The 12925-nt window shown below is 42.2% G+C and overlaps 1 protein-coding gene across 1 annotated transcript; it reads right to left on the bottom strand.

The window, feature by feature from the left end:
* Nucleotides 1-1402: 1402 nt before the first annotated feature.
* LOC124278170 (protein PLANT CADMIUM RESISTANCE 2-like) lies at nucleotides 1403-12433 on the bottom strand. Its single transcript, XM_046713907.1, has 3 exons — nucleotides 12117-12433; nucleotides 8416-8484; nucleotides 1403-2123 (listed from the first exon to the last, which is right to left on the bottom strand). The coding sequence occupies exons 1-3, from the start codon at nucleotides 12324-12326 to the stop codon at nucleotides 2082-2084; spliced, it is 321 nt and encodes a 106-aa protein (XP_046569863.1). The 5' UTR covers nucleotides 12327-12433; the 3' UTR covers nucleotides 1403-2081.
* Nucleotides 12434-12925: the final 492 nt, after the last annotated feature.

Consider the following 12925-nt stretch of genomic DNA (forward strand, 5'->3'; position numbering starts at 1 on the left):
AACGAAAACGCTTATTTTCTATTCATATTGTTATGATTTAAAAAGGCCCAGATTCGAGCAAGTTATTTAAACATGTTGGTTTTGCAGTTGCAACTGTTGGTCATTGAGTGTTTATCTGTCGTAGGGAGCACATTGGGATATATTCTATGGCAAAGATGAAGTTTATGACTCGCCGGTAAGACAATACCTCTGAACTGAAAAGCATGATAATGTTTGCTTCCTTACTTTCTTACGGTCATGACAGAAAAATCACACTTCTATTTGCAAATATCACACTTTTTCATTACATGCGCTGTCTGCATTCAGAGGCGGAATGATTCGCCAGGTTCTTCAAGTAGTTGAAAGGGGCGACAAAAACTGACTGCCAAAGTGTGGACATTGAATGATGGAGTTGCCTCGCCTCCCTGACAATGTCCGTGTCTGTCACATATGTAAATCACAGTATGTTTGTGAGTGAATGTCGTCTCACGCCGCGTGATATAAAGGCAAAATCGCAGCGAGGGGCACTCGAGGTGGGCTTCACACAGGGTACCCATGTGGGCAATCGAACCCGGGTAATAACCAGCAGTTTTACCATTTGCTGTAGGCTATCTCCCCGGAGACAGAGAAAGGAAATCCATGTGGAATATTTTAGTTCATTAAATTAGTTACGTGTGATTAACTATTTAACTGTGAAGGCATTACAAGGACAGACACGCTAATCTCTCTTTGTGTAGACGAGCCCACTGGGAGTGAACTAGCAAGGCTGATACCGCCACAGATCAGCAATCTGGCACATACCCCAGATCTGATTTCAATTTGACCTAAAATATCGTGTGTTTGCTTTGTGGTCTAAATATTGCGTGTAATACGGTGTAGATATGTAAGACAATTGTACAGACATAGAAGTAATCATCTTGTCGTGCATGTGAACATGGTTATGTCACTGTGTTTACTTGTCTTCAGGTAGACATTGATCGATCCGTTTGTTTATTATTATTTTTAAATTACTAATACCACTACTTGGTCGAATGTAACCTTTACCAAGAGCAAAACGTCAGTCCCACTGGAATATTTACCATCGTATCTCTGAATATGAAAATATCATAAAAAAAGAGAAACCATTGGCATGGACCTAGTTTGACACACAAATAGATTGTCCTGGAACTCAGCTTAGCGTGGTATACCGCGGTTACCTAGCCCTTCCATGAAAACCTGGCATGTTCATATCATGTTTACTCAGTGAATCATGAACAAGACACTAAAATGAACAATATTAGGTAATACTTTAAATCTGTTATTGATTCTGATTTGACATAGGAAAGGCAAATATATTTATCAATACTGTGTATAAGTTACTGCGTTATGTTCACCTCAACGGATTGAAGGTTGTGTATCTTAATAACTCACACCAACGCAGTTGTACGCTGTTTCGACTTTTATTGTTTGATGATGAGAGGAAAACACAGAGGATGCAGAATATGACTTTACAGCTGATGGAGAGATAAATAGGGCACACACACATATCCAGTTATTTTTCCTGTACAGTTTTATCGATGCGCTTCCGTTGAAAACTAAGCAAGACATTCGTGTTAGGACCACTCTATGTAAATATGTATTTAGGTGGAGTGCCATTGTGGTGAACGTGTATTATGTCTATACATGCCCAAACTGACCTTGGACCGTGACTCTATGGATGAAGTAATGTTACAATTGTTTAGTATGACGCCCGTTTGCCACGAACGATGCACTCGATGTGTGTTTTCGATAGTCACAAGTACTTCGAGTAAACGAGTTTTAATTTCATAAGAAAATAGCGTGGGCAAGACAGGAACGGTTATGCACATAGAAATATGAAGCCATTATTTCTTAGAAAGACATACGTCGGAATTTTATTGAAAATATTATAATACGTGTTTTACATTCGTCCAAGTACACATTCAATGTAATTGTTAAAAAAGGTTTACAAAACGTTCGAATGATGTGTATCCTGGTAGAGTCAGTATGACCCAATTCCCAGTATGCATTACAGTGCATGGTACTCAGCGGTTGCAATACGGACGGAAGTGCATGCTGCGAGAGGTCAGAGGTCACAGGCGATCCTACTCTCTTGCGATAGATTGTTGAGTCATGCCTTCCACTTCCTGAAACAGAAACATGAAATATGATGCATCACTATCACTATTTCCACTCTTGGTGGTAAGTCAGGACGTATTTCAGGTTACAGTATTCTGTGAGCATGTTCTAGCACGTGCTACCACGGTGAAGGTAGTTATGGCGACCACCATGAACCACTGCATGTGTTCCGCCCGACAGTGGGAATTCAACATCAGTTTGTTCTCTATGGACTGCGCTAAACACCCGCCATCGACATGAGTCAACTGATTCACACACGAACGTCTCGGCGACACACTGAACAAACAGGCTATGTCGATGGTCGCGTCCTGTCACCAATCTCCCATGCCCTGTCCCACAATGCCCTCTGCCAATACTAAGGATTTTTACAAATGCAAAGAAACTCGAAATCTGATGGCGACCCAGGAATCAGTAAACAAATTCTACGATGTGTGTTGATCCAACTTGCGGTGGCGATACTTCAGGTATGACATGTTACAGGGGGAGATACTTCAAGTATGACATGTGGGATGGGAGATACATCAGGTAAGACATAAGGCAGGTTAAATACTTCAGGTATGACATGTGGCAGGGAAGATACTTCAGGTATGACATGTTACAGGGGGAGATACTTCATGTATGACATGTGGCAGGGAAGATACTTCAGGTATGACATGTTACAGGGGGAGATACTTCAAGTATGACATGTGGGATGGGAGATACATCAGGTAAGACATAAGGCAGGTTAAATACTTCAGGTATGACATGTGGCAGGGAAGATACTTCAGGTATGACATGTTACAGGGGGAGATACTTCAGGTATGACATGTGGCAGGGAAGATACTTCAGGTATGACATGTTACAGGGGGAGATACTTCAAGTATGACATGTGGGATGGGAGATACATCAGGTTAGACATAAGGCAGGTTAAATACTTCAGGTATGACATGTGGCAGGGAAGATACTTCAGGTATGACATGTTACAGGGGGAGATACTTCAAGTATGACATGTGGGATGGGAGATACATCAGGTAAGACATAAGGCAGGTTAAATACTTCAGGTATGACATGTGGCAGGGAAGATACCTCAGGTATGACATGGTACAGGGGGAGATACTTCAAGTATGACATGTGGGATGGGAGATACATCAGGTAAGACATAAAGCAGGTTAAATACTTCAGGTATGACATGTGGCAGGGAAGATACTTCAGGTATGACATGTTACAGGGGGAGATACTTCAAGTATGACATGTGGGATGGGAGATACTTCAGGTATGACATGTTACAGGGGGAGATACTTCAAGTATGACATGTGGGATGGGAGATACATCAGGTAAGACATAAGGCAGGTTAAATACTTCAGGTATGACATGTGGCAGGGAAGATACTTCAGGTATGACATGTTACAGGGAGAGATACTTCAAGTATGACATGTGGGATGGGAGATACATCAGGTAAGACATAAGGCAGGTTAAATACTTCAGGTATGACATGTGGCAGGGAAGATACCTCAGGTATGACATGTTACAGGGGAGATACTTCAAGTATGACATGTGGGATGGGAGATACATCAGGTAAGACATAAGGCAGGTTAAATACTTCAGGTATGACATGTGGCAGGGAAGATACCTCAGGTATGACATGTTACAGGGAGAGATACTTCAAGTATGACATGTGGGATGGGGGATACATCAGGTAAGACATAAGGCAGGTTAAATACTTCAGGTATGACATGTGGCAGGGAAGATACTTCAGGTATCACATGTGGCAGGGGGACGACTTCAAGTATCACATTTGACAGTGAGAATACTACAGGCATGCCATGTGGCAGGGGAGATACTTCAGGTATGACTTGTGGCAGGAAGATACTTCAGGTATGACATGTGGCAGTGGGAATACTTCAGGTATCACATTTGGCTGGTGAATACTTCAGGCATGCCATGTGGCAGGGGAGATACTTCAGGTATGACACGTGGCAGGAACATACTTCATAGGTATGACATGTGGCAGGCAAGATACCTCAGGTATGACATGTTACAGGGGGAGATACTTCAAGTATGACATGTGGGATGGGAGATACATCAGGTAAGACATAAGGCAGGTTAAATACTTCAGGTATGACATGTGGCAGGGAAGATACCTCAGGTATGATATGTTACAGGGAGAGATACTTCAAGTATGACATGTGGGATGGGAGATACATCAGGTAAGACATAAGGCAGGTTAAATACTTCAGGTATGACATGTGGCAGGGAAGATACTTCAGGTATGACATGTTACAGGGGGAGATACTTCAAGTATGACATGTGGGATGGGAGATACATCAGGTAAGACATAAGGCAGGTTAAATACTTCAGGTATGACATGTGGCAGGGAAGATACTTCAGGTATCACATGTGGCAGGGGGACGACTTCAAGTATCACATTTGACAGTGAGAATACTACAGGCATGCCATGTGGCAGGGGAGATACTTCAGGTATGACTTGTGGCAGGGAATATACTTCAGGTATGACATGTGGCAGGAAGATACTTCAGGTATGACATGTGGCAGTGGGAATACTTCAGGTATCACATTTGGCTGGTGAATACTTCAGGCATGCCATGTGGCAGGGGAGATACTTCAGGTATGACACGTGGCAGGAACATACTTCATAGGTATGACATGTGGCAGGCAAGATACCTCAGGTATGACATGTGGCAGGGGGACATACTTCAGATATGACATGTGGCAGTGGGAAAACTTCAGGTAAGCCATGTGGCAGGGGAGATACTTCAGGTATGACATGTGGCAGGGGAGATACTTCAGGTTTCACATGTGCCAGTGGGAATACTTCAGGTATGCCATGTGGCAGATTAAATACTTCAGATATGAGATGTGGCAGGGGATATACTTCAGGTATGCCATGTGGCAGGGCATATACTTCAGGTATGACATTTGGAAGGGGGAGATGTCTCAAGTATGACACGTGGCATGGGAAATACTTCAGGTATGACAAGTGGGATGGAGGATACTTCAGGTATGGCATATGGCAGGGGGAGATACTTCAGCCGGATATATGGCAGGGAAGATACTTCAGGTATGCCATGTGGCAGGGGAAATACTTCAGGTATGACATGTTGCAGGGGACACTCTTCAGGTATGACATGTCACAGGGGAAATACGTCAGGTATGAGATGTTGCAGGGAAGATACTTCAGGTATGACATATGGCAGTGGAGAATCTTCAGGTATGACATATGGCAGGGGACAAAATCAGGTATGACATGTGGCAGGGGATATACTTCAGGTATGCCATGAGACAGGGGATATACTTCAGGTATGGCATGTGGCAGGGGGAGATACTTCAGGTATGCCATGAGACATTGGAGATACTTCAGGTATGCCATGTGGCAGGGGAGATGCTGCAGGTATGACATGTGGCAGTGGAAATGCTTCAGGTATGCGAAATTACAGTGGAAATACTTCAGTTATGACATGTGGCATTGGGAATACTTCATTTATGGCATGTGGCAGGGAAGATACTTCAGGTATGACATGTGGTAGGGGATAAAATCAGGTATGACATGTGGCAGGGGAGATACTTCAGGTATGACATGTGGTAGGGGATAAAATCAGGTATAACATGTGGTAGGGAATAGAATCAGGTATGACATGTGGCAGGGGAGATACTTCAGGTATGACATGTGACAAGGGAATACTTCAGATATGCCATGTGGCAGGGATGATACTTCAGCTATGCCATGTGGCAGGGGGAGATACTTCAGGTATGCCATGAGACAGGGGAGATACTCCAGGTATGCCATGTGGCAGGGGAGATGCTGCAGGTATGACATGTGGCAGTGGGAATACTTCAGGTATGACATGTGGTAGGGGGAATACTTCAGTTATGCCATGTGGCATTGAAGATACTTCAGGTATGCCATGTGGCTGGGGAGATACTTCAGGTATGACATGTGGCAGGGGAAATACTTCAGGTATGCGAAATTACAGTGGAAATACTTCAGTTATGACATATGGCATTGGGAATACTTCATTTATGGCATGTGGCAGGGAAGATACTTCAGGTATGCCATGTGGCAGGGGAGATACTTCAGGTATGACATGTGGTAGGGGATAAAATCAGGTATGACATGTGGCAGGGGAGATACTTCAGATATGCCATGTGGCAGGGATGATACTTCAGCTATGCCATGTGGCAGGGGGAGATACTTCAGGTATGAAATGTGGTAGGGGGAATACTTCAGTTATGCCATGTGGCATTGAAGATACTTCAGGTATGCCATGTGGCGGAGGAGATACTTCAGGTATGACATGTGGCAGGGGAAATGCTTCAGGTATGCGAAATTACAGTGGAAATACTTCAGGTATGCCATGTGGCAGGGAGATACTTCAGGTATGACATGTGGTAGGGGATAAAATCAGGTATGACATGTGGCAGGGGATATACTTCAAGTATGCCATGTGGCAGGGGAGATACTTCAGGTATGACATGTGGCAGTGGGAATACTTCAGATATGCCATGTGGCGGGGGAAATACTTCAGGTATGACATTTTTGCAGTGGGAATGCTTCAGTTATGCCATGTGGCAGGGGAGGTAATTCAGGTGTGACATGTGACAGTGGAAATACTCCAGTTATGCCGTGTTGCAGGGGGAATACTTCAGGTATGCCATGAGGCAAGGGAGATACTTCAGGTATGTCATGTGGCATGGAAAGTACTTCAGGTGTGCCATGTTCCGGGGAAATACTTCAGGTATGACATGTGACAGGGGATATTCTTCAGGTATGCCAAGTGGCAGGGGAAATAGTTCTGATATGACACGTGGGAGGGGAAATTCTTCAGGTATGACATGTGGCAGGGGGGATCTTCACGTATGACATATGGGCTGGGGGATACTTCAGGTATGATATAAGTCAGGGAAGTACATTATCAGTATACTACAACACTTCCATGTACATTATCAGTACACTACAATACTTCATTGTTCATTTTCAGTACACTACAACACTTCCATGTACATTTTCAGTACACTACAATATTACCATGTTCATTTTCAGTACACTACAATATTACCATGTTCATTATCAGTACACTACAATATTACCATGTTCATTTTCAGTACACTACAATATTACCATGTTCATTTTCAGTACACTACAATATTACCATGTTCATTATCAGTACACTACAATATTACCATGTTCATTATCAGTACACTACAATATTACCATGTTCATTTTCAGTATATTACAATATTACCATGTTCATTATCAATACACTACAATATTACCATGTTCATTTTCAGTACACTACAATATTACCATGTTCGCTATCAGTACACTACAATATTACCATTTTCATATATTTTCAGTACACTACAATATTACCATGGTCATTATCAGTATACCACAACACTTCAATATTCATTATCAGTATACTACATTGCTTCCATGTATATTTTCTGTATATTACACCACTTCCATGTATATAATCAGTATATTGGAATGCTTCAATGTACATTATCAGTATAAAACACTGCTTCTATGTACATTTTCCATGCTACAATATTTTACGAGTAATTGTTATAGTAATGATAATGTACCTGGAAGTGTAGTAGTATACAGAAAATGAAAATGGAAGTATTGTAGTATACCAATGATGTACCTTGAAGTATTGTTGTATACTCATAATGTACAATGAAGTATTGTAGTATACTGATAACGAACATGGTAAAATAATATATACAACGACACAAACCTGTACGTCACGTGTGTATAACGATGCAACAATCTATATGCTACCTTAAAACATAACGGTCCAGTAAAATATGACATTAATAGAACATTAAGACTTTCTACAACATGAGTATAAAACAAGAGTTCGTTTGTCAGAAGACGGCCCTATATATGTGTACGTGACAGTACACGAAGACAGAGATTGTTTAAGTTCACAACTATGGCTATTGCATTAGCTCTAAGAAATGACGACTAATACCTTAGATCTGATAGAGTGTGACTATTGCTTTGGATCTGATACATCACAACTATTTTATTGCATTTGATAAATCTAAACTACTGTAGTGGCACATCTGATGCATCACGACTGTGGTATTAGATCTGATACAGCATGACTGTTGTTTTCTACGTGACACATCACGACTATTGTTATAGATCAGGTACAACCGTTGTATAAGAGCTGATACATCACAGCTTTCGCTTTACATCTGATACAGCGTGATTTTCTATTGGTTCTGTGTTGTTGCTCACGTCATGTCACCCTCATTCACAGCTTTACTCACTCACGTACTCACAAAACCTACCTGGCCTTCCTGTACTAAAGTACACAGCGTACAGAACATGATCAGTATACAGTCTCCAATGCAGCTGCCCTGAAACAAACAACAGAACATAATCAGTATACAGTCTCAAATACAACTGCCCTGAAACAAACAACAGAACATAATCATTATATAGTCTGTAATACAACTGCCCTGAAACAAACAACAGAACATAATCAGTATACAGTCTCCAATACAACTGCCCTGAAACAAACAACAGAACATAATCAGTATACAGTCTCCAATACAACTGCCCTGAAACAAACAACAGAACATAATCAGTATACAGTCTCCAATACAACTGCCTTGAAACAAACAACAGAACATAATCAGTATACAGTCTCCAATACAACTGCCCTGAAACAAACAACAGAACATCATCAGTATACCATCTCCAATACAACTGCCTTGAAACAAACAACAGAACATAATCAGTATACAGTCTCCAATACAACTGCCCTGAAACAAACAACAGAACATAATCAGTATATAGTCTGTAATACAGCTGCCCTGAAACAAACAATACTGCCAGTAAATAAATTCTATTATAATACCTTACACTCAGGCATTACTGAGCGGGACTGTCAAGCCTACGTTTTCTGAGGGGCTGGAAATGTGTACTATCACAATCCTGACATAGACGTTCCTGACATAGATAATCCAAACATAGATATCCTTAAAATGTATAAAATATATTCCCTAAATAGTTATCCTTAACATATACATCCCTTACATATTCCTGACACACATATTCCTAACGTAAACATCCCTAACAAAGATATTCCTTATTTCTAAAAATGCTTAAACAATTGACACCCGTACTTTAACATAATCCTATGAGTATCTTAACATATTCCTACGTGTACACCAACATATTCCTACGTGTACTTCAACATATTTCTACGAGTACGTCAACATATTCCTATGAGTACTTCAAGGTTTTACTACGTACCTCAACATATTCACGCGGATATTTGATAGTATTGTTTTAAGTACTCCAATATTGCTGTGGATATTTCTGTAACACTCTGTCTGGCTGCGTGTAATAAACATATCTCAGTGAATGGTTTGTACACACGTTACGCGTTTAATGACACATACAGTGTATTAACACCATGATAACTTTGCTTCCAACCATTGCTATACAATTGTGCATTAATTCGCTATGCGGTACATTAATGTCGATAAAAAAGCATTATATTGTGTAACACTGGATTTAATTTAGTACGCTAACAAGGTACGAAACGCCTTAGCCATGACAGTGTTTTGTTCTATAGCAACAACACAACAGTGTTTGAAGACAAATCGACACACTTCATAGTATTTTATTATCGACGCTGCTATCAATGGCAGCGTTCGGTCGTCTGTAACGTCAGTTGTGGTGTGATGTCTGTCACCAGGGTTCATCTGGTGTACAGAAGCTTTTATGGTCCAAAACGTGCAATGATCGATGCACCTGCGTGTAAAAAACTATAACGATTCATATGAATACGACTATGCATGTATTGTTGTTACACCTTGTAAGAACAGGATATAACTCACACTCATAAGTCAACTCGTGTAAGTAGGACAATTATGTGTATGCAGTTGACAAAACATTTTTACAAACAAAGATTTGCTGTATAAGACGTACACTTAACAATGAAAGAACTTTCATGTGCGTTACTTTATGTGCCAAACATACCCATACAGAAGAAAGTATGTGGCTAGTTTATAAATCTCGTTGGTGGACGTAATGAACGGACAAACAGGATTAGGCATTACGGTGCTCTTGATGCACCTTCTACAGTCAACAGTAGCACGATGTGGTCACTAGCCAGCTGTACTGGAACTTGTTCAGTACCGCGTGTGCCCCTGCCTGCTCTTGATGCACCCTCCTCAGTCAACATTAGCACGATGTGGTCACTAGCCAGCTGTACTGGAACGTGCTCGGTACCGTGTGTGCCCCTGCCTGCTCTTGATGCACCCTCCTCAGTCAACAGTACCAGGATGTGGTCACTAGCCAGCTGTACTGGAACTTGTTCAGTACCGTGTGTGCCCCTGCCTGCTCTTGATGCACCCTCCTCAGTCAACGGTACCAGGATGTGGTCACTAGCCAGCTGTACTGGAACGTGCTCGGTACCGTGTGTGCCCCTGCTTGATGCACCCTCCTCAGTCAACAGTACCAGGATGTGGTCACTAGCCAGCTGTACTGGAACATGCTCGGTACCGTGTGTGCCCCTGCCTGCTCTTGATGCACCCTCCTCAGTCAACGGTACCAGGATGTGGTCACTAGCCAGCTGTACTGGAACGTGCTCGGTACCGTGTGTGCCCCTGCTCTTTGATGCTCTTGATGCACCAGGATGTGGTCACTCAGTCAACAGTACGTGCTCGGTACCGATGCCCCCTTGCCACTAGCACCCAGCCAGTCAACAGTACTGTACTGGAACGTGCTCGGTACCCTGCCTGCTCTTGATGCACCCTCCTCAGTCAACAGTAGCACGATGTGGTCACTAGCCAGCTGTACTGGAACGTGCTCGGTGCCGTGTGTGCCCCTGCCTGCTCTTGATGCACCCTCCTCAGTCAACAGTAGCACGATGTGGTCACTAGCCAGCTGTACTGGAACGTGCTCGGTACCGTGTGTGCCCCTGCCTGCTCTTGATGCACCCTCCTCAGTCAACAGTAGCACGATGTGGTCACTAGCCAGCTGTACTGGAACGTGCTCGGTACCGTGTGTGCCCCTGCCCACAGGTTCCCTCTCGCATTCTCAACAGCAGAGCAACGTTGTCTTATTGACTACCTCCTATTTTTCATCTTTTTTCTTCCTGTTGATTTGGGGTTACTGATATGCAGATAGATTTCATCTCGACATCAAACGGTGCACCAAATTGGATCAAACCGCATGTTATTAAATACACTGGTTTTACTAGGATGTGACCCCAGTTTCGCGAATTCAATTGTCCTATGAAATCGATAGGAAATCATCTAGATGCTGCTTCATGTATCTTGCTTCTCCATTGTGTTAACACGCAACTTTAGTTTTACATGTATTATTGGACAAACCGACCCACACCGATCTCTTACAAGACAGTACAAACTGTTGATATAGCTCCTATGTGTCGGCCTATCGATATATAACAAAAACGCATATACCGATCCCTGTAAGACCGGGTATTTGCTTCCTAGAAGAATACCCGGCTGGCTCTCCTGCTCTAAGTGATCATGCTCATATTTTATACATTAGATGCGTGCAGACAGTATCCGGGTTGTCTGCGGCGGTCAGGACTTCCATTAAAGAATAATAACACACAATTTTTATCATTTATAGTAATCTATACATGGATAGCATTATGTCACAAATTTGTTTTGTTTCTACCCCTCATTCTTTGCAATATGCCAATAACATGGCTGCAAATAGTACATATTATATGATACTGTGCCTAGTAATATATTACACATGTTCTATGATTCTTTAGAAATAGCAGACATGTTTAAGGTAATTCATATATGTTTGTGTATGTGAAAGTGCAATATTCATCCTAGCAACGATATATAACACCCCTACGAAAACCGAACTCATAAGTTTATCATCAATCGTTTTTAACTGAAAACGCACATCCCAATTTATCGACGATATCATGAGGGATGCAATAGGCCAGAGCACACATCTTAGCTGAGATAGGTTGCATCATGAAGTTACTTACTTCAATGCCTTTCGCCTGTCTGATCTTCCCTCTGACCATCGTCATTGACCATAGTCCCACGCACGTCATGGAGAGAAAGCCGTAAAGACAACAGTTCTCCCCCACAGCTTCAGCGTTCCTGCCCGCCGTCACACAAGGCACAAAGTAGGTGATGATACAGATACCGAAATTATCGAAACATCCACACAACCCATGCTGCCATTCACCCATGGTGTAATATCTTCCGAGCTGTCTCGTAGAGAAGAATACTTATCCAACGTGTGCTACCTGCCTCGTCTTCTATTGTGTCTGTCTTTAACCCTCTGATGGACTGATGGCATCAGTGACGAAAACAACAGCGTTCTTGTTGTCAGTGACGACCTTCGTAAATAGATGATTTGATTGGACAGTGAAATCATGATGTCTCTGACAATTGTCGTCTTTCTTTTGGTTTTTGTGGACATTTCACCTATTCATAGAATTCGCTTCATCGGTGGCTATTGTGAGAACATATCCACAAGAAGGTCGGCAAGTGTGGGGAATAATGGGCGCGTTCTATTGTGGAGTAACCCTACGTTTTAATATTTAATACTGGCTTAGTTATTGTTACCACGGGCAACTGAACATTAACAATTGATGAAGCTTTCGATAAGATCGCAATGTTGTAAAGGATGAAGTATGTATGGTCTATTGAAAGGATCATCTATAAAGTTCTATATAAAGGATGAAGTATGTAGAGTGGCTGCAGATGATGTACCATGTAGGTAGGCTGTAAAGGATTGACTACATAGATTCGCTGTAAAGGTTAACCAATGTAGGGTCGATGTAGC

The sequence above is a fragment of the Haliotis rubra genome, unplaced genomic scaffold (assembly GCF_003918875.1).
Source record: "Haliotis rubra isolate DU_JTF1 unplaced genomic scaffold, ASM391887v1 Scf232, whole genome shotgun sequence".
NCBI lineage: Eukaryota > Metazoa > Mollusca > Gastropoda > Lepetellida > Haliotidae > Haliotis > Haliotis rubra.

Excerpts from the sequence above, each read along its gene's own strand:
- LOC124278170 (XM_046713907.1), bottom strand. The coding sequence starts at position 12,326 with ATGGGTGAATGGCAGCATGGGTTGTGTGGATGTTTCGATAATTTCGGT. Across the intron at positions 8,485-12,116 it reads GACAGGCGAAAGGCATTGAA|GGCAGCTGCATTGGAGACTG; the intron begins GTAAGTAACTTC and ends TGTTTGTTTCAG. Across the intron at positions 2,124-8,415 it reads CTTTAGTACAGGAAGGCCAG|GAAGTGGAAGGCATGACTCA; the intron begins GTAGGTTTTGTG and ends TTTCTGTTTCAG.